Consider the following 21,557-nt stretch of genomic DNA (forward strand, 5'->3'; position numbering starts at 1 on the left):
GATTTGCTTCTGTGTTGTGTTTAGACTGACGGACATAATGTCTGAACAAGTGCAAAAAGACATTAAAGCACAGGACAGCCAAGATCTTGATCCAGATTAATTTAGTTGATTGGGTTTGCAGCTATTAACACCATCAAGGCTTTAAATTGCACTTGAGTAAAACGTCAACGATCCACAAGAGAACCGTTGCTTTTGTCTCAGCAGTGCTATCCAGTCTTTAATTCAAGCCAGCTAAACCCTATTGACAGGAGACTGGCGTCTTAATGAGTTTCCGATTGCTTTTATTCAAGTGCATTTTAGTATTAGGACCCCAAGCTCTTAGTTACAGCTCTGGTATTTCTATCTCGACAATCTCTCTGAGAATCTTGAGCTCCTACATGTAATTGATCCTTCCTCATTTCGCCCAAGTGGGTCAGATGTTTGTAGGATTGTTGGAATTTCAGTGTGTGTAACCTCAACACCAGGTTGAGCTATCAGGAATGTGCCTCCAGAGAAGGAAACTGTTCGTATGAATTTGCTCCCAATTAGTGATACATAAGTAAGCCTTTATGTTATTTGTGTCTATTGATATCGACAAGCCCGTGAGATGTAAACACTGTACCCTCAGTGAGAGAGGCTTAATCATTCACAAAGAACTGCAAGCAGGCCAAGGCCAGGTCTGTTTCCTCATCAAAGGATTACACAGCGACTTCCTTGTGTCACAGGTGAGCTGGCAGGTAGAGCTACACATGTTGAGGATGCTGCAGCCCCTGCAGTCCACAAGCAGAACTGCAGCAGCTGACGTTTACAGTACAAGCTTTCTAATAGATCTTTATTGGCTGCACAGTTCCAGGGTTAAGTGCTTTGCTTTAAGACTCAGAGGTGGGCTTTACTGCAGCCACCCCTCTGTAAAATTTCAACTTACTGTAGAAGTTGTTTGTGTTCTGTGTCAGAGGCTCTCTGTGAGGGAGGAGGTAAGTCGGTCAAAGGGGTGTGAGAGGTGAGAAAGGATTAGCAGTAAGGCTGAAACTAATGAGTATTTTCATGACTGATTTAATCTGTTAATTATTTTTGATTCATTGTTTAGTCTTTCAAATGTGCCAAAATAGAGACCCTGGTTGCAGAAGTAATTTTCATCGCTGTAAATTCCCATTTCAAAGTTTTCTTTTCCTGAGAAGCTCAATTTTACTCACATAAGAACACAGGAGTTACTGGGATAAAATCATACTATAGTTTTATGTTATGGCCATCAGTTTTAATATTTTAACTTTGTTTTTAAGAAACCATGTGTTTTCTGTCTCTAAATACTTGTACTGGAGTGGATTAGTGGATTAACTAATTCAGGCTGAATTAAAGGTAAAATAGAAAAGGAGTTGAAACTATTTGTGTTTGATAAATCATGCAATCAGTTCTGACACTTGCTGGTTGATATAATTGTGTCAATCGACCACTCATTTAATCAGCTAATCCTTGCTACACATGTTAATTGTAAGGGGAAACTCGGAGAGAAACACAGATAGCTATGGCTTAAGATGTCCCAATAAAATAATTTTTTTTTGGAGAGTCAGCTTACCAAGGTAATGAGTAAAAAAAACTACATTCTGTGACATGAATCACAATTTTTTAAGGAGGTAAAAATCCAAATACAACTGTGTTGAAAGTAAATCCCCAGCAGGCGTTTTGCTGCTCGTGTTGGTGTAGTCATGGCTTCCCCAGCAGGGAGGTTATGTTGAGGAATGTAGCTGGAGTGTCACGCTTGGCCGAACAAACGCCACATCAGCCTCGCCTCCCTCTCTCCCCTCGCCTCCCCACCTCCCTGCCTCTCTCATCCTCGTCTCTTTGTGCACTAGAGCATCGCAGGCAGCTGATTTCTGCGCCGTGCAGCTGAAGGTTATTGGGTCACATGTCACAGACAGAAAAGAAAAAAAGTCTTGATATATTCTAAACCTCAACTCCAGATGCGAAAGAAAAGTCTGTTTGTTTCTGTGTGTGTTCATGCGTGAGAGAAAGATGAAAGAGAGACTTAGGGGGGCATGTGACAGAAGGAATTCACAGGATTAATGTTCACAAGATCAGATCATCCTGTGAACAGCAGAGGAGTAACTGTCATTCCCACCCATTTAGGATGAGGAAGACTCTTTTGTGATGAAGGCCATCATCCACGCCATAAACGACGACAACGTCCCCGGTCTGCAGCACCTGCTCGGTTCCTTGAACAGTTATGACGTCAACCAGCCCAACAAGGTGACCAACACAGACATTGTACTGCACATACACTCAAGCTCTTTTAAACATATTTTTATATAACATTAAAAGTGTGACATGTCTCTGACTCCATTTTTCTAATAAATCCAAACCTCCACGGCCATGTCTATAAAAGTATGCAGTGCAGTCCACTTTCCCACACACACACAGACTGCTCCGGTGTCATCACTGAGGCAGATTGGTCAAGAGTCTTTGTCTGGGTGTCCACATGCTGTAGCCTGGAGCAAGTATGACTGCCTCTTTTAGAGACTGAATGAAAGCTCCTGATCACAAGATTAAGAAATGGATTTAGTGAATCTTGTGACTGTACGTTTGGTGCTTCATTGTTAAATGTTTCACAACAGGAAAACAGTGTTTTGGTCTTTCCAGAGAGCTGTTGCATGTATTGGTTGTGCATGAGATTCAGTTGAAGAGGTGTTTGTTCTTCTGCCAATGTGTTTTGATTTTGTTTGATCAGTTTTATTTAAAGCTGCAACTAGTGCACCACACACAAGGTCCTCCCTGTCCAAAGTCAAAACAAAACAAAAGAAAACTCCAAACAGATATTAATATATTTAAACATGCTCCCAATTATACACAAAAATTGTCTCCCAATCTCAAATTTTCACCTGAGCTGGTTCCGACTTCACAACTTTAGCAACACGTTTAGTGAAGAAGCCATTTCGTTTATACACTGTATGAAAATAGACTTTTGGCAATGACCATTTTAAGCAGAAGAAATTTCTGAGCAGCCAGAAAGAAACAATTAGTCATTTACACCTATGTCCATCTATCTCTCTAATGACAAAAAAAAGACAAACATTGAAGACAGAAATAGATGTTTAATGTGGAGGACGGGGCTAAATAGGGAGAGATCATAAATCTGAGTTTTCATAAACAGGAATGTTAAAGATCTGCACTGACAAGTTCAAGAATGGCAATTTCCATGTATTTAGGCTTTTATCTAGAGAAAAAAGAAAAGAAACGAAGCAGAGCTTAAAAGGGTCCACAGATGCATATATTGTACGACGAAATGAGATAAGGAGTGCAGACGAGAAACAAATAGTCTCTCTTTTTTTCCATATGACAACCTGATGCTTGGCTTCATATCCAGGCTTGACAACTACCTCATCTTCATTCTGCTCGCTGTGTCAATGGAGAAGTGATGCAGTTTGTTTGTTGACAGCTGATGGGCGATGGGGGGACGTGATGTTATTAAACTCAGTGAAGTGTTGACGAAAAGAGGAGAGACTACTGTAGCACTAGAACTACATTTTGCGACTGACTTTGTTCAGTTTGTAAAGAGTCTAACATTCTGGTAATGCCCGACTTTGTTCTCTGTATAAGCTCAGCTGGTTCAGAAAAGGTCATCTTGCTATTTTCTGCCATCCTCTTTCCTTCTTTGCTGTTAACTCAGCTTGTATTTCCATCACAATGCAGACGTTTTAAGGCAGTTAAGAACTCAACGCCGTCTAAAACCTGAGATACCATCCAGCTTTATTTCTTATTTCAGCTTGTAATTTTAAGAACTTATGAGAAAAATATGAGCCTACTCCTCCATGCTCCTCATGTGTCATTAATTGCTGTCAGATTGAGGCTCGCAGCTCCATCTTTAGCACAAATTAAAGAGACATAAACACATCATGGATACTGAAAACTGAAAACTGTAATGTGTGTACATTGCAGCACGGGACTCCTCCCCTCCTGATTGCAGCCGGCTGTGGCAACATTCAGATCATTGAGGTGCTGATGAGAAAGGGTGCGGAGATCCAGACCCATGACAAGGTAAAGACTCTGTATGGTGTAATCAATGTGGTGCTGACAGCCAGCTGTGGAGTTAAACAGATGAGAAGCAGTACAGGCGCCGGAGCTGCAGTAATGATGGCAGAAGAATGTGACAGACTGTCATTTGGATTATGACGGGGGCTATCTACACTATAAATAAATGTAGCCATGAACTCATTGCACTCGTCTGTGCTGCACAAGGACCTGAAGAGAATAGTGATGCTATACTGATATGTTTTAGATAGATTGATAAATTTGATCTGTACATGCAGGACAGCTTCAATATACTGTATATAAAGAAAAAGCACACTGCCAGCAACTGAGCAGCAGCACTGGGGCGGTTGGGGATAAGTGCCTTGCTAAATGGCACCTTAGTGATAGTAATGAGGCAGCGCTGCCTTTCACTTTCCCCACCCAGATTTGTCCTACTGGTCCTGGAATTTGAACTAGCAACCCTCCAGTCACAAAATTGCTTCCCTCACCATTAGGCAGCTAGAGCCCTTACTTACTTTACTGCTCTGTTTTATGGTTTTGGCTTAAGAACATGAATTAAAAAATTGGGGCTATTAAATAATTCAGTATTATGGGGCAATCAGAATGTCAGTGGAATCATATTGTAATTATATGAATATATAGTGTAATTCATTATTCCAATTTGATTTATAATTAAACTAGAATGGCACTCATGCATACCTCTGCCAAGGCCCAACAGTCCCCTTCACGCTCTTCAAATTGTATTCAGTCGTAAATACCAGCCACCTTTATACGCCTACGCTACGTACAAACTGGTAGCACTGCAAGTCAGCATTTGTTAAACTAACTAATCTCACACCTGTTGTACATCTGGAATTGTTTGGTGTATTATAAATCATCACAGAGCAGTCAGGATAAAAAACCAACAGTGTGTTAAATTACTGGCACAATGTCAGCAGATTTTAAGCAAATCCTGTTTTAAACTGTTGGGATTAGCTGACATTCAACAACAACAGGTTGGCTCTTGCAGTTCTGTCTATCAGGAATAGCTTAACGGGCAGGATGCTAGCACATCCTCAAATAGCTCCAAGTTCTTTGTCAGAAATATTCTGTGCAGTATTTACAAGGATGTGTTCATATCATCTGGCTGCAGGCACAGTCCCAGAGAGCATGATTTTGTAGTAAAGGTCAGGGATAAATCCTGGAATTTTCTTCTCTTGAACCGTCAGAGTGGAGCCAACGCTATCTACTACTCAGCGAGACACGGCCACGTGGAGACCCTGAAATTCCTCCATGAAAAGAAATGCCCTCTGGATGTCCAAGATAAGGTGAAACAAGTGCCTCTTTTCCTCTCTCTGCATGTGTCTCACATACAAACATACACAAACACACTCATGTACACAAACACACACATACGTACTACTACTCACCACACTCGGTTATCTCTCAGCAATTATTCCAACAATCCTACCCCCCCCACACATCGAACCTCTTGAGAAGCATTGCTTTGATTCTCCAAAATGCCACACACGCACACGCACACACACACACACACACACACACACACACACACACACAAATTCACACGTTCACACTCGCCACAGTGAGCACCTGGGGAGAAAACCAGTTACTCTGACATTTTATCAGCTTATTTGCTGTTGCTATAGAAACAGGTCTTGCTGAGGAAGATTGTGTGTGCGTGTGTGTGTTTGTGTTTGATGCTGGTGTAGCCTCGATCACAGAGCTTGCTTGGGCAGACGAAATCCCCAAAGCATTTACCAATCTCCTCCATCACCTTACCCACTGGTGTTGCCCTCTTCTGTCAGTCCTTCTGCACCAGACCGGAGCTAATCTGCACTCCAGGCACTTTTCCTGATTATTATCTAGTTCCTGTCCAAAGATCATTAAAGTTTCATCTCACTTTATTACACTATAACCCTGAAATCACAAGCCAAGGTGTCTGTGTGCAACCAAGTAATTGTCTTATGAGAAAGGGGAAGCCATAAGATCTTTTCAGCACCTTTTTAACAAGGTGAATCTTTTCCATCCTCTGTGTTTTTATGTAATTGTCCTAATTAGATAGACCTGTGAAGTTTTTTTCCTGCAGCATAAATCTCTTAGAGGCTATTTTTAAGTTCACTTTCCCACCTACTGTACAAGCGAACCTGGCATCTCGGGTGCCATTTCACATAAGCAGCTTCTCAGCTAACGAGCTTCTGCTCTGACCGGCAGCCATAAAGTTAAAGCTGATGGATCGATTTGTAACGAGTCAGATGTCTGCACATATACAGTGCAGGACAGTAAAATCTGAATGCATTGTTTAAGTGGAAGTGTCGGAAAGTTGCTGACTCAGCATGACTAAACAGGAAAATGGGTTTCACTTGCCGTATACCTCAACGTATTAAAAATGTGAGGGATTTTCCTATCATAGGATGTCTTTGCTAAAATTATTTCCCTACATGAAAGTATGTGATAAACTCAGTTGATCTTTGTTATCTCATCCAGTCTGGGGAGACCGCTCTTCATGTGGCGGCTCGTTACGGCAACGTGGATGTGGTGAGCTACCTGTGCAGCATCAGGGCCAACCCAGACCTGGCCGACAGGGTAAGCACATATGCATGCAGCATAATGTCCCTGGTGTTGTTTGAGATACCTTTCTTCAACCAAATGTTTAAAAAAAAATTGCCTTCCACAACTCCATCTACAGGAGCAGGAGACCCCACTGCATTGCGCTGCGTGGCACGGATACTCTCCAGTAGCACGAGCACTCTGCCAGGCAGGCTGCCATGTGGACGCAAAGAACCGCGAGGGAGAGAGTCCACTGCTGACGGCATCTGCTCGGGGCTTTGTGGACATCGTGGAGTGCCTGGTGGAGCACAGAGCTGATCTAGAAGCAACTGACAAGGTGATCAGCCCCGAACACTTCAGCTCAGCACAGCTCCTAATGGAAGATTTATTTTGGCATAACATAACTTTTGTCTGAGTCTTAACATTTCAGTACAACATCTGTACATCTCCTCTCTTTATACCCTCATTTCCTCTCTCTCTCTCTCTCTCTCTCTCTGGCATGTCTGCTATCTAATAAAGGCTGACAGTGCACCCAGAAAAATACACATATGTATTTTAAAAAATGACAAAAAATGTGTCCAGTTTGACCCACTGATTAAAGGCCAATCACTAGTGATGCACCTTAAAGAAGACCGATGATAAAGATGATACATATGATGAAAACCTCAAGGCATCATTCAGCTCTCAGGACATCACAGACTGATTGAATACCTACATTTCTGCATTGCTGTTACCCTGCTGTTACCCTGCTGTTAGCTGGCTGCTAGTTTGAACTTGAACAGACACACAATATATGACACTTGAGGATTTACACTGCGTGTCTCTCCAGGACGGCCACACAGCCCTCCACCTGGCCGTGCGGAGGTGTCAGGTGGAAGTGGTACGCTGCCTCCTCAGACACCACTGCCACCTGGATCAGCAGGATCGCCATGGTAACACGCCCCTCCACATTGCCTGCAAAGACGGAAACCTGCCTGTTGTCACGGCGATCTGTAACGCCAAAGCCAGCCTCGACCTCCCGAACAAGGTGAGGACAACCACTCCCCACGCACCGCATGCTCTTTTAGAGTAAAAGCAGCAGTCTGACTTCCAAAAACTGGCCTCATATCAGGCTGAAATATTAGCAGCAGTTAAAGCTGAAATTTACCACTCAAATGTAGTGGTAAAGATGGCTAAAGTAAACCTCAAACCACATTTTTATGAAGTGAAGCTTGCTTGTGGGGAATAATTTGGGGTTAAGAGTCTTGCTCAAGGACATTTGGGCATGTGGGCAGGAGGAATCAGGGATCAAATCATCAACCCTATTACTTTAGGCTTATCCAGATCATCCTCGGTTGTTCTTGTGTGCTTCTGGTTCAAACATAATATGCCATGATCTAAATTGGATGAACTGATCCTTATTTTTCCTGTTGTGTAAACTAGTAAATATTTGACTGAGGTGATGATATTCGTAGCATTAAGCATGAATTACAGCTATCAAGTCAAAGTGCATGTTTATGTGTGTGTTATTGGCATATTCAAATCCAGATTTTAACTGTAATGACACCAATAACATTTCTATTTTGTGTCCTTGTTTTAAAATATTCCTGTTTTACCCTATGAGTAATTTTGACATCTTACATAACCTCCAAAGACAGTGATTGTTGTACAGCTGCCAGCCGCACACTAGCAGCGTTATGTGATCACCTCCTGGATGAGTCAGCTCAAAAATTGTTGAGATTTTCTAAGTATGTGGGCACCCCTGTCCAAGTGTGCTTTCAATAGCCACATGAAGAAATGGTGGACCTCACTATTGCTCTTTTGTTTTTTAAATGCGTATGGAAGTGTTAAAGAAGAGTGTTTTAGCTGCATAATAATGTTTTCGAAATGAGCTGTTTTTAACAGACACACATGGCTTCAGTGCTCAGGTGTCCACATACTTATGGCCATGCAGTGTTGCTGTTCTGTCCACACTACACAGAGGTTTATCACAGGCCAAACAGAGGGATAAATAAACACAGAAAGCAAGTACATTATAGGGATTAAAGGGATTTCTGTGAGTATAAATACAGGCACCCTGCGGATTTTTGCTGTGTGAGCCAAACTAATGGGCTCATAAATCTGCCATTTAGTATATCGCTTGCAATAATATTGCATGAAGGTCTGCCTATTGTAGTACTAGTTGACATTCAGAACTCATTTAGCATTACTTTTGATCTATTGTGAGCATTTTCTGGCCCCAAAATGGTTTTGGTTCTGAAAATTTCTGGAAAAAGAAGCTTTTATTTTATTTGAGTGAACTGGTCCTTTAAGGGGGATATATCTGACTGAAGATCCTATCTTGCTTTGCTTCTCTGCCAGGCACGACTTCCCACATGCCTTTGGTGATTTCACATTTCTATTTCGACACCATCCATTTTAATATATTCTGCGATGGGATTGCTTTTCCCAGACACTGGCAGCCCCCCTCTTTTTCGCATTCGGAAAAAAAAATTTTTTTCCCACAGTTGTTCAGGGAAGTGAGGTGCATCAGGAGCAGACAGCACTGCCGGATGTGGTGTTTTATTCATTATTTTCAGTTTCTGCATTTTCTAAGAGCTTATCTAAGACAGCATACCACACATAGCTGAGTCTGTGCATGTATTTGTCCACCCTGTCAGCTTTAGACACTGGGGAGACAAATGAGAGGAGTGGAATTGAAAATGTCTCATGTTCTGTATACAGTAGGATTGAACAGGATGATTGCCTCCTTTTTTTCAAGTTGTGACAAACAAGAATTGATTGAAATGCTGCTATTCAGTTTGTTTTTGTAGCAGGTATTGATATTTTCCCAAGCTTTTCTTTTATCTTCCGGCAGAGAAATCAGTTTCAGTATGTTTAAGAAGAAGAATTTCCACAGGATTTCCACTTTACTATGTATTTTTCTTAACACCATTGAATCACCTTCTACCAGTCAATAAGAGGCATCCGGACTGGGCATTCGCTTGCTATGCTAACAGTAGTCAGCCAAACAGCTAAAGCTCAACCATGTGAGTGTTGAGTTAAGCTGCAATGTTGTAAGAACAAACAAGAGAAATTATGGACTTTAGGAGACAAAACAGAAAAAAATATTTGGGACTGGAAAATACACACATGTATCTGCATAGCTGCAACGATTTGTGTAACATAATATCGACACCTCCCTTTAACCTATCGTCAGTGATGATTCATATATGTGCAAACTGCTGAGTTTTATTATCACACGTCACCTTGTGTTGACTGAAAATGGTAAATGGTCTGCATTTCTATAGCGCTTTTCCCTTCCTCTCGGACACACACATTCATACACTGATGCCGGAGGCGCCAACTGCTCATCAGGAGCAGTTTGGGGTTCAGTATCTTGCTCAAGGACACTTCGACATGTAACTGTGGGGAGCCGGGATTCGAATCAGTGACCTTCCGATCACTGGACGACCCGCTCTACCTCCTGAGCTACAGCCGCCCTCAAACTCATCTTTGATATGTTTCTGTGTTTATCAGTATGGCAGAACTCCGCTCCACCTGGCTGCTAACAACGGGAGCCTTGAGGTGGTCCGTCACCTCTGCCTGCATGGAGCAAACATTGACGCCGTCACCAACGTAAGTCACACCCAGCTTTCTTCTTTTCACTGTTTTCCTTCACTCTTCAGTCGCAGCAGCCTCACATATGTCACAATGCAGTATAGCGAGAGTATATCTCAGGCACTGCAGGCAATGCAAAAAAAAAGTCACCATTTCAGTAAAGAGTCGAGCATTTTGGCATTTTGATTAATTATACTGTTTTATATATGGACACTGCTGCTCTCAGTAGAGCTGAATACATCAGTATGTAGGGAGCATTTACCACAATGACAGACTGTACTGTATCTTCTGAGGGATGTTACAATAGCTCAGTGGAACAGATGGTATATGTCACATACGAGCTCACGTAGTAGACTTCTCTGTCTCTATTTGTTTAAAATGGCTTATTTGTTCATGAGTTGTTAATATTCTGCTTGAGCTGCAGAGAAAGTCAATGCTCACCTCTTACACGCGTTTCCTAATAAAAGTAGAAAAGCTGATGGCAGGTTTTTCACCCGAACTGGATTTAATCTGTAGAAATTCATTATTTATAGCGCTGCCCTCTTTATACTCTGCTGCACTGCCTTTTTTCTACAATCTCTTCCTCCGTGGGCTTAAAGCTTAAAAATCTTAACTTTTTATTATTGAAATGAATTAAACCTGTTGAACCCTGATACTTGCCTTTAATTTTTATTAAAGTAGCTCCAAAGTTTTGACAAAAGTTTTTCCTCACAGTTCATTAGCAGCTTTTATACTGTTTTTACTGTCCATCTCTGCTGGTATGAACACTTTTTTCAAGGTCTATATCATTTGTATACTGGCAATGTTCAAACCCAAGGTCTCCAAAAGTTTTAGGGCTTTGTTGGCGTGTTCATTGTTCATTTATGTGTAATTTAGTCAAGAATATTTGGTATCTTAAACTTACAACTTAAAACCACCAGGAGTGAAAATGAACTATATGTCTGACTTCCGGGTTAAAAATTACAGTAATGATTTATTATACAGGTCTGTTATTTCCTGATTATTTTCTTATAATTTCTTATGAAGTTACCTGGAAAAATATGTAAATAACAAGACAAAGTTCTGAGACAGTTATTCGAGTTTAATTTATTCAGCAGAGCTTGTTAATTTTTTTTTAACTACTTGTCTGAGTAAATATAAATGTATTGTTCATGTCACATTACATTTGAATGAATATATGAGAGGTGTTTAGGTCTTTGCCCCCCTATAATAAGTATCAAATTACATAGTTATTTCCAATAAATGACTGGACAGTAACTATGGATCTTTATCAAAATTACTTTTCAGGACACAAATATTCAGAGGATGTGATGATTTTGAATTCAGTACATCCACTGTACTCATTCGTATGTGTCTCTAAATGAACTCACATCCACCAAATCTACGATCCACGATTTAAACAAAGAAACTCAGGCACACTATTGTACAGTGAAGTAGTGAATGAGTTGTCAGTCATGCAAAACAAGTTAATTATTGTGCAGAAAAGAGACTTGTGCATTTCATGACTTCATTGAGTTGTTTCTGCAGTGTGTGAACAGCAGGTAAGATGTTCGGAGCTCCGACAGCCGCAGGCTGAGAGCTTATCAAACTGTTTAGGATCACACAGCGAGCAAGTCGTTGCTGTAGGTGTTGTGGCCTCATTCACACATTTTATCTGGATGGTAGGGTTTAACCTCTGCGATACTGTAGGTGGGAGTTCATGTCCAATGATTTTTAGATTCTGTACATAAAACACTTATTGTCCCTTAACCATGATCTCCCCCTACTGTGATGGGATTAGATATACTCATGACAACAAACAAAGACCAGGATTGTCAAATAACCACACATTTAAGTGTCAGAATCTGCATCAGGAGATGAAAAACAGTTGCGTCTTTATTTGCTTTCTTGACAGAATTTATTTTTTTATGTTGAATTTGGATAATCAGATGTTAGAAGGCTTGTAACTGACGTTTTTTAAGAGGCTACACCAGGGGATGTGCCACACTGAGGTTTCTTTTTCTCTCTCTCTGCATTCTCTAGCTGTTAATATTGTATGACAGCTGATGTGCTATGCATGTTTAATCTGGAAAGCACATACTGACATGTATAATTCATTGTCCAGTGGCCCGCGGTCAGTGGTTTGTTGTTGAGCAGCTGGGGAGGGATACAGGAAGCTCAAGACTCGATTTCTATGATTTTGATCTTTTTTAACTTGTCTTTGGAGAGTAAAATGATACATTTATCACTTAGTAGGGTCAGCTACATGGAACAATTCACATTTGACAGTTTGAGTTTGAATAACATTTTCAGCCTCTGTTGTGTGTCCTCATTCCCCTCTACAGTTTCCTCTGTTGCACAGCCTCGTCAGCACAAACACTTTTGGACAAACCAAACTGATTTTAATCTGAAAAAAATAAATAAATAAATAAAGAGGATTTAATATTCCAGTTTTGTGGCAAAGATAATACCTGCTGATCAAATCCTCTGTTAGTTAGCAAGGAGCAGTAGTAACATTCATGACGCCCTGCCATCTAAAAAAATGCGTCTCATGAATTTTCTCTCCACTAAGTGGTCAGTTTTTGGTTCGTGCTGCACTTCATTTACATTCACATTTCTGATATTTAGCTAATCCAAGCAACTTAAAGGTCAGTGTTCTCATGTGCACTTATGATATTATGTGACCTTATCAGAGAGGCATTACAGAGAAAAAAATCCTCAAAGCAAGAAGAGAATAGAGCTGGAAAATGTTCTGATAAAGCTTCGGATTAAAACGGTGAGTAATCTTTATACTTGATAAAACAGTCAGTGATCAGTATGTTCTCATAACAAACCCTATTGAACATCCTTTGCTGTGACGGTGTGTAGAAGTAGGAAGTGCTCTGTGGGCGTTTCACGCTGTTGATGCAGTTTTTTCCCCGTGGAGCAGCAGCCAGAGCCGGACAGTGACAGATGGCTGTGTGCAAGTGAGAGAGACGAAATTTGTCGGGACTGTGACGCTTTTGTGTCAGTGTGTTCAAGGGAAAATAAAGAGCGTAACGAATCAGGGCAGTTCATGAGCTTGACGGAGAGAAAGAATGAGTGCTCATACTGTATGTAGTGTGTGTGTGTGTGTGTGTTGTCGTTAATCTACTGGATTCAACTCAGTGTAGTGCTCTAAGGGTAACTCACTAATCTTTTATTTGTTTTTTATTTCGTTTTCTGTTAGCAGGTGTTGGGGAGTACTGCATTTGAGAAAAAAAAGTTCTGTAAAGATTTTTGTTGCACCAGATCGTCTGATAAGGTGACTCGAGTGATTCTGAGTCAGTTTGGGTTTAGTCTGAATAATACACAGACAGAAAGAAGAATTCTGGGGTGTAGATATGTGAGTTTACCAGACCTCTGTATCCAACTCCTCATCTCTGGTTGAGGCTAGATGCTCGATTAGCCGCTACTAACATGACACACCCGAATCTCCGACTGAATTGTCTGTGGTTAAGTTGCATTGTGGGTAACATAGGCCCCAAATTTAGAGGGATGTGTGGAATAGAAACAACAGTATCGGTGGTACTGTGCTAAATTAGTGGACTACATCTGAAAGAATCACTGTGAGGTTGTTAGAGGTTAGTTCAGTAATTTTACTTCTAGATTAGTGTTTTAATTAAAACCTGCATTGTTCTTGCAGAGAATGCTACCCAGGTAGCTCAGGAAACAATGCTCCTCACAAAAATGGCTGAAAATGGATTACTCTGAACAGAACAGCCAACCTCAGCTGTTCTCGTGTCTCACTTTTCTGGATGTTTCACTGATCTTATGGTAAAATAAGTGATCGGGATATTCCCTCATGATTTGGCGAAGATGCTTGATTCTCACATTATGATACACAGTTCACACACAACAACCTGCTTGAGCCATAATATTTTCAAAACTGTGTTTGGTTCGGTCTCAAAAAATCTGTTTGGATGATGAACAAGTGCGCATACCTCCAACAAGGGCCAACAGTCCACTTTAATTCAATCAAGCTTAATCCAATATAAAATAAAACATACTTAATCTGCTAGATCTTGATTTTTATTTAGATCCACATTAATTTGTACTCACTCATAGATACCAGCCACCTATATATGCCAGACCCATGTGTTATTCACTGAGAAATTAACAAAAATGTTGAGTAGTTGAGGAGTAGTTTTTGTGTAATTCTATTAACAAACAAACAAACAAACAAACAAAAATGGAAACAGACAAAAACGGAATTAATAAATACCATACATTACAAAACAGTGAGACATTTCCAATTTTTTATGACAGTATGTTGTGCTAATATACTCGAAATCCAAAATAATCAGTGCTGCTTCTTGCTTCTTTCTTCTTTCTGCTGGAGCGAACACAATAAAAATAAAAAGATGGACAGCAGGTTGAGGACAGAAGCTGTGTTGCACACTAATTGATTGATGTTCAGTAGTAGAAGAGCCTTTTTCTAAAAATGACAGGACCCAAAATCCATGAGAAGTTATGCTTCTTACATGAAATGTCAACAAAAATAAAGGAAATAAACAAAGTGTGAGGGATTATCTGTTTCTGCAAGACTGCTCATGCATATACTTATCCCTTTGTCTTTCTCTTTTTTTCTTCTCTCTCTCAGGATGGGAAGACAGCGGAGGATTTGGCTTATGCTGATCAACATGAACTCATCGTTGCGTTGTTGGGCAAGCTTAAAAAGGTAAAAAGTGACACGCACAAACCTGAGCCGATCAGTCAGTGTGACGAGTTAAACCAGTGATTTCTTCATCACGTCGCCGTTTAGATCTAATGAAGGGGAAACTCTGCGTGATGGAAAACCAGGTTTCAAAAACAATCCTCACACTTTCAGGTCTATTTCAGTGCAGAGGTGTGGAGGCAGACGTCTCCAACGGGAAGGTGTTAGATTTTATCACCCCCCCATCCCTTTGGCATTTTTAGACTGTGTGGAAGCACTTAACACAACACATACAGTTAGATGAGATTTTTTATTTTAGTTTTGAGCAGCTGTTTTTGGCGATCACACGTCTAGTAGCTTATAGAACATTAGAAAGAAACTTCAAAATGTTGCTTTGTTGATGTTTTCATGATACAATTTATCCATCTTTATCCAAAATGATTTCCGCTATATTGAATGAACTGGCCAGGCTTCAGCACAACAAGACACGTGCCACCTTCTATTCAGGCGTATGAGGAGTTCAGTCCAGTTTTCCCAGTCTGACTCAAGTCACATCCAGCCTGACCACAATACGTTTTTTCAGAAAACCCAAAGCTAACTGTTACCAACTTTTCCTCCAATCCATTTTTTTTCCAGGAAACCTGCTGAGATTCAGTGCAGAGCGTGAAAACATGACAGCAGCAACTGTGAAAACAGTCATCGTCTGCATATGCTGGGCTAATTTAAGACACTTTAACACATTGAAGGCAGGTTTGAAAGAAAACCTGACTTCCCAAGAAAAGAAAAGAAACCTGTTCGCTGTAACTTTAGAAGAGCACACGTGGAGTTCAAAATAATGTATTTCTAAACAAGAAGTTGTATTCTGCTCAGATGTGAATCACAACTATTGAAATTAGAAGCTGTATTTATTGAATGTGTTAACATAACCTTGGTGGGAGTAGGGAGTCCTTTTAAGATCCCACACAACCACTCCACTTCTCTGATGTCTGACTCAGCTTTTGGATGATTAAAAAAGTGTCTCGCATGTTAACAAGTGTTGAATTGGCAGACTTACAGCAGGGTACAGAGGAGCCAGCCGTCTTTGGAAATGGCTCCAGTTGTTTATATATCTGAGCGTACAGCGTGCCCTGTTTCTTTACACATAGAGACTTTGTGTATTAGTGGGTGGATCATTTCAACTTCAACGTCAAAAAATTACAAATAATTCATTCATTGCACAACATCGCAAGAAATTGTGAGACTTTACAACCTACTCTGTCAGGTGTGTTTTCTTAAGAAGGATGCACAGTATGTGGAGCAAACTCTGATGAACTGAAGCCTGTCGTCTGACTTCTGAGGCTCCCTGAAATGAAAGCATGTGGGAGTTGCCATACAGTAGATGAACATTTATCTTTACATGACCTGAACTGTCAGTTGTTTTAATAAATCCTTCCTCTGTGGTTGTTTTTTTGGGGGTCAGGACAATCACAAACTGAGCTACATCCAGCAGCTGCGGCCGACTCAGACTGTCCAGCCCAGGATCAAACTGAAGCTGTTCGGACACTCTGGAGCTGGGAAGAGCACCCTGCTGGAGTCTCTGAAATGTGGCATCCTGCGCAGCTTCTTCAGGAGGAGGAGGACACGCATGACCAACACAGCCCGCCACCCCAACTCCCCCATCAACTCCAAACCCCCTGGTAGGTGACAGACTGCTCTGGTGAAGCTGAGATAATCCTTCACAAGATTAAGCTTTCACCTGCCAAGGAACAGAATGATTTATTCTCCCAAAACAGGCCAGAATAATTAGTTTGCCGTTATATTCGGTGCATAGCATAGTGATCATTTAATGCTTTTTCCCCTTCTCAGACATTTCATCATTCATCAAGTTCATCTTGAAATGCAGTGCCACAGATTTGTGAAGCATGAAAACAATGATTCCAGTTTACAAAACCTTGTTTGTCTTTTTTTTCTCTTTGTATAAGTTTGGCCCTCTGTTCTGTAATTTTCTACATTTATCTCACAAAATTCAGCACTCAAAATGAATAAGATTACAGATAGGGCGCGTTGGTGAGTACAGTGTTGTCATAACTAGTAGGAATGGTGACCAAAACTGGAATTATCATTTAAGTAATCTTCAAGTAAGAAAGATGCGAAGCTGGAAGAGCATCTGCAAACATTTAGCTGCTGTAGTTTGTGTCAGGCCAATATAACAAACCTGCCAATCAGAAGCCTGCTTGTAATGATCTCCTGCTTTGATTGAACCCATGTATTTATGCACTAAAGATGCATTTCACCAGCAATAATCTGAAAAATACATGGTGTGGACGTAAACATACCCTTCACAAAAGAAACCAAACCACACAAGTGCACTCAATCAAACTGTAAAGCACCAACACAAACATTGCCCTGCTTCTCACCCCTGTTCACTTAACAATTAACCCAGCGGCCCTTCGCCACAATTTAAGCAACCTTTGATATTAACTCCAATAACCCCCACTGGAGTCTAATAGTAGAAGCAGTCTATTTTTTTTTTCTGCTCTGGGTCTTTCTGAAAAAAGCTTTTTCGTGTAGATCTGTTCCGCACACGGCGACCGGCCTGTGGTAAGACTCCCTGACATGTTCACTGTAGTGTAATAAGACGTGAGTGAGCACACACTCACCCACACTCATGTTTCTTCAATCTCTCTCTGTTTGCACTCTGCCCACTCTCCCTCACACACACACACCGAACACACACACACACACATACCATTGTGTTTCCTTTTAAGCGCTCTATTTTGCAGCGCTCAAAACCATTACCTCCCAGACAGGCGCGATGCTCGCTCAGATAATGGTCAGTTACGTGAGGCGTATAGTGTTACCGATCCCATCCTCTATACTATCTGGAAATCTGTAGCCTGTGTCAGACCTAAAGGGAGTTTGAAAGAGCTTTTTTCTCGTTCTTTCAACTCTGGCTGAATTCAGTAACGGCCCTTATTGACTGTGTGTTATAACTGCAGCGATACGTGACACGAGTCAACAGAAACACAAAGAAGCAGGGCTGAGAGGGAACAAGTGTCATCATGGTGTCCATTTGTCTACTTTGTAGATTTTGTATTCAAACTAAATCAATACAAGCGTCCATTTTGTTCTTCGGTAAGCCCGTTGAAAGCCAAAGTGTGGCACATTAAATGTGTATTTGCCTTTGTCTAGTGTCGAGGCTGTATGATGCCGTTGGCTACAAAACTCACCTTGACACCTGAAAGTATTCTGCACTCTGGCCATTCAGGTTGCTCATGCTTCAGTTATTTTAGACGGACTAATCTTCTTTTATTCATTAACTTTGGAAATCGTTTTTGTCATGCATAAATCATGCCTTCTTGTAAGAAACTTAGGCCTGTCATAAAGAATAAGGGTGCTGACACAGACTTATGAGCAGCTGTGCATCCCTGAATTCCAAGTCCACTTTGCATCGACTGTAACAGATTTCTTATCCTATCCATGGTTAATGCATGACTTTACCCTCCCAGAAAACTAGTTCAGCTAATTTGACCAAAGTTGACGTGGCAAGAAAACAAAAAATCTATATATTTTTTATTAGGAGGCACTCCAAATATGAGAAAATATATCAAACAAGGAAGGAAATTATTAAAGAACATTTGTTATGATGGCTAAACCATTGAATGGACAATCATTAAAAAAAAAGAAGCCAAAAATGCGTTTGGAGCCTTGATGCAGACTTTGTGGTCAAAACATGTTGGCAAACATGCAGCAAAAAAATAAATATCTTCAATGTGATATAAGACCACAGAAAACAAACTGTAGGTGTGGTCCCATGGAGTGTCAAAGAAATCCAAAGACTCTGCCTGCATGGTGGATTTATTTGTAATAAAATAGCACCCCCGTGTGTTAGAAAGTATAATTATTGGGTAAAAAGGATACTCGATTACTTCAGTAGCGAGAAGTAGTCAGAAACACTTGAGTTTCTCCGTTATACAGATCTAAATTGGAATAATCTGAAATATTTCAACACTCAAGTGTTAATTCACGATTGATTGTATTGATTATACACATTTTTTTATTTATTTGTGCTTGCATTAAATTGGATCAGTTGAAAATTGATAACTTGATTGATTTTTTAGTCAAACTTTTTCCATTTTGGGGTATATTGCCGTGACTAACTCATCCCTGACGGAAATGGTGAAAAAACGAGCCTGCGTCTGGCTTTTAGAAAACCATTTTAATGATAGAAACCGATGTTGGTGGTTTATTTTTATTTTTTTATTTCTGTACTCTGAGCAGAGTGGAAATGCCTCCAAAAGAGCTCTTAGATAATATATCTATATTCACTTCAAATCATATTTATTCACACTTTTGTAGACTTTGATTTAAAAGAACAAAAGATATGCGTTGAATTCGGGCTGAAATGTGCGAGGAACAAATTCATGGCTTCTGATGCCAAATATTTTTATAAAAGGTTGATATCATCTAAATATATCCATAGGTTCGCTAAATCCGACCCTGCTGTAGACATCGATTAACAGCCCCCCCTCTTCCTGTGTCTCTTCCTCTGTGTTTAGTGTCAGTGAGCATTTCCAACTTGTACCCCGGCTGTGAGAATGTGAGCGTGCGTAGTCGCAGCATGATGTTTGAGCCCAGCCTGACCAAAGGTGTCCTGGAGGTCTTCTCGCCCGTCCACAACGCCCTGTCCACAGCTGACGAACAGGCCACAAAGGCCATCGACATCCAGCACGCCAACATCCACGGTGAGAGCCCAAGATGTTTACATTAAACCTGTTTCCTTATTTTGGCTTTTAAGGTGTGAAATTACATTTACAACCTATAACCTTTACTGACTGTCCCTTATTTCCCTCTGTGTAGGTGTGGGAGAATTCAGCGTGTGGGAGTTTTCGGGGAACCCAGTTTATTACTGCTCCTACGACTACTTTGCAGCCAACGACGCCACAGCGATCCACCTGGTTCTGTTCAGCCTGGAGGAGCCGTACGAGACCCAGCTCAGCCACATCACCTACTGGCTGAACCTGCTGAAAGCCCTCAACCTGCCACAGGACAACATCGGTGAGGACAGGGAGGAGGAGAAGGATGATTACATATTTTTACCATGACTTCATCAATTGACTGATGGAAAATGTTCAATATATCCTATTTAACATATAATTAGACAAAAGCAATTGAGCAAAACACCTGGTATCTCCTTGATTATATTAGTGCTTCTAATTGGACTTGAATATAATCTTAGTAGTAGATCGCTGTTGAGATAATTTGTAAAATTGGACTGTCAGTAAACTTGAAAAACGCTCCTTCTTGGTTTTATTAAACAGTGACTTTTTAAGTAGTTTCAGTAATTTGTTTTTATGGCTCCTAAATCTGTAAGCAGTTGTAATATTGTAGTTAAATATTAGTAATGTCAATTAAATGTAAAGCCTTGTACAATTCGACACAATTGTATTTTATTTTTTTTCAATCTGTGTGTTTTTGTCTGTGTCTTCCTGTCTGAATCCAGCCTTCGGAGGTCGGATTCAGCAGCCTCTGATGGTCGTCCTCGTGGCGACGCACGCTGACCTCGCTGACCTCCCCAGAGCTTTCTCCGGAGAGTTCACCTACGACAAGGAGAAAGTGCTGCTCAAGGAAGTCAGGAACAGGTTGGGATTCAAAATACAACACCATAGTTTCATAAATAACATATATTGAATACCACTGTGATTCATGTTATTAGTGATGTGTATGTCACTAATAATGTCTGCATGAGTACGTCCAGATGTATCTTCATATCTCTCAGTTCCCCTGCGAAGAGGTTTACATTTTTTTAAATGTGTTCTTTTGTTTTCAGGTTTGGGCTCGACCTGCACATCAGTGACAAAGTGTTTGTGATGGATGCTGGAGCCTCAAACTCCAGAGACGTGAAGCTGCTGAGGAGCCACCTGCAGGAACTTCGCACCAACATCATCTCTGTGAGCGCTGCAGACACACACACACATACAAAATGTCTTCCCCAAATCCTGATTTGTGTTTGTTGTGTTTTGACTTAATGACTTAATTTTCCTCCAAGAGCCTGTTGGCACAATGCAATGAATAGATCAAAAACAAAGAGTATAGTATATCATATTTTATTTATAGCAACTTAATCTAAACCTAATAGTGTTTTTCCTCTTTATTAATCAGTTTAATAAACCCACTTATTCTCCGTCCTTGCAGAGGTGCAGTCCCATGACGCTGCTGTCGGAGCGTTTGCTGACCACCCTGCCGGCCTGGAGGAAGCTAAGCGGACCCAACCAGCTGACATCATGGCAGCAGTTTGTCAGCGACGTCCAGGAGCACATCAACCCTCTGGTCAGCCAGGATCACCTCCGCTCACTGGCCCTGCAGCTTCACAGCATGGGGGAGGTGCGTGTTTGTTTATCAGCTTCAACCCAGACTGTGTGCAGCTACAGGAAAATAGAATAATAATAAAGTTCTTTATGGAGCCAGAACAACGGACGCTTCAGCTGACTGTCAGTTCACCAGACTACCACCAGGGGGCACTATTTGTTCATGAATGGATAAAACCAAAACTATGCTGTCTTCTGTAAGCAATTACTCAGAATGATCCTCAAGCAGGAACATGTTGTTTCTCTGTTTGTTTATGAAAGTGACTCAGTTCAGAAAGCCAAGTAAGGAACCATGCTGAGATTGAAAAGTGTTTATGCGTTTGTTGTTGTTGTTGTTTATCTCAAATTAAGCACACTAGGCGTCCTACTTTGCTGTCATTTGAATCCTTTTTTCTTTTATATCTTTTTCAATACGTTTCACTTCATTT

At 40.8% G+C, this 21,557-nt stretch overlaps 1 protein-coding gene across 1 annotated transcript in view; it reads left to right on the forward strand.

The window, feature by feature from the left end:
* Positions 1-21,557, forward strand: part of dapk1 (death-associated protein kinase 1) — a 75,367-nt gene that overhangs the window by 48,728 nt on the left and 5,082 nt on the right. Inside the window, exons 12-25 of the mRNA XM_084360553.1 lie at positions 2,104-2,223; positions 3,910-4,008; positions 5,211-5,309; positions 6,487-6,585; positions 6,689-6,886; positions 7,379-7,576; positions 10,048-10,146; positions 14,729-14,806; positions 16,242-16,458; positions 19,321-19,506; positions 19,622-19,819; positions 20,265-20,403; positions 20,592-20,712; positions 20,957-21,145. Coding sequence (XP_084216679.1) covers positions 2,104-2,223; positions 3,910-4,008; positions 5,211-5,309; positions 6,487-6,585; positions 6,689-6,886; positions 7,379-7,576; positions 10,048-10,146; positions 14,729-14,806; positions 16,242-16,458; positions 19,321-19,506; positions 19,622-19,819; positions 20,265-20,403; positions 20,592-20,712; positions 20,957-21,145 — 2,040 coding nt within the window. The remainder of the gene's footprint in view (positions 1-2,103; positions 2,224-3,909; positions 4,009-5,210; positions 5,310-6,486; positions 6,586-6,688; positions 6,887-7,378; positions 7,577-10,047; positions 10,147-14,728; positions 14,807-16,241; positions 16,459-19,320; positions 19,507-19,621; positions 19,820-20,264; positions 20,404-20,591; positions 20,713-20,956; positions 21,146-21,557) is intronic.

Source organism: Pagrus pagrus (assembly GCF_965226575.1).
Source record: "Pagrus pagrus genome assembly, chromosome: 8".
Taxonomy (NCBI): Eukaryota; Metazoa; Chordata; class Actinopteri; order Spariformes; family Sparidae; genus Pagrus; species Pagrus pagrus.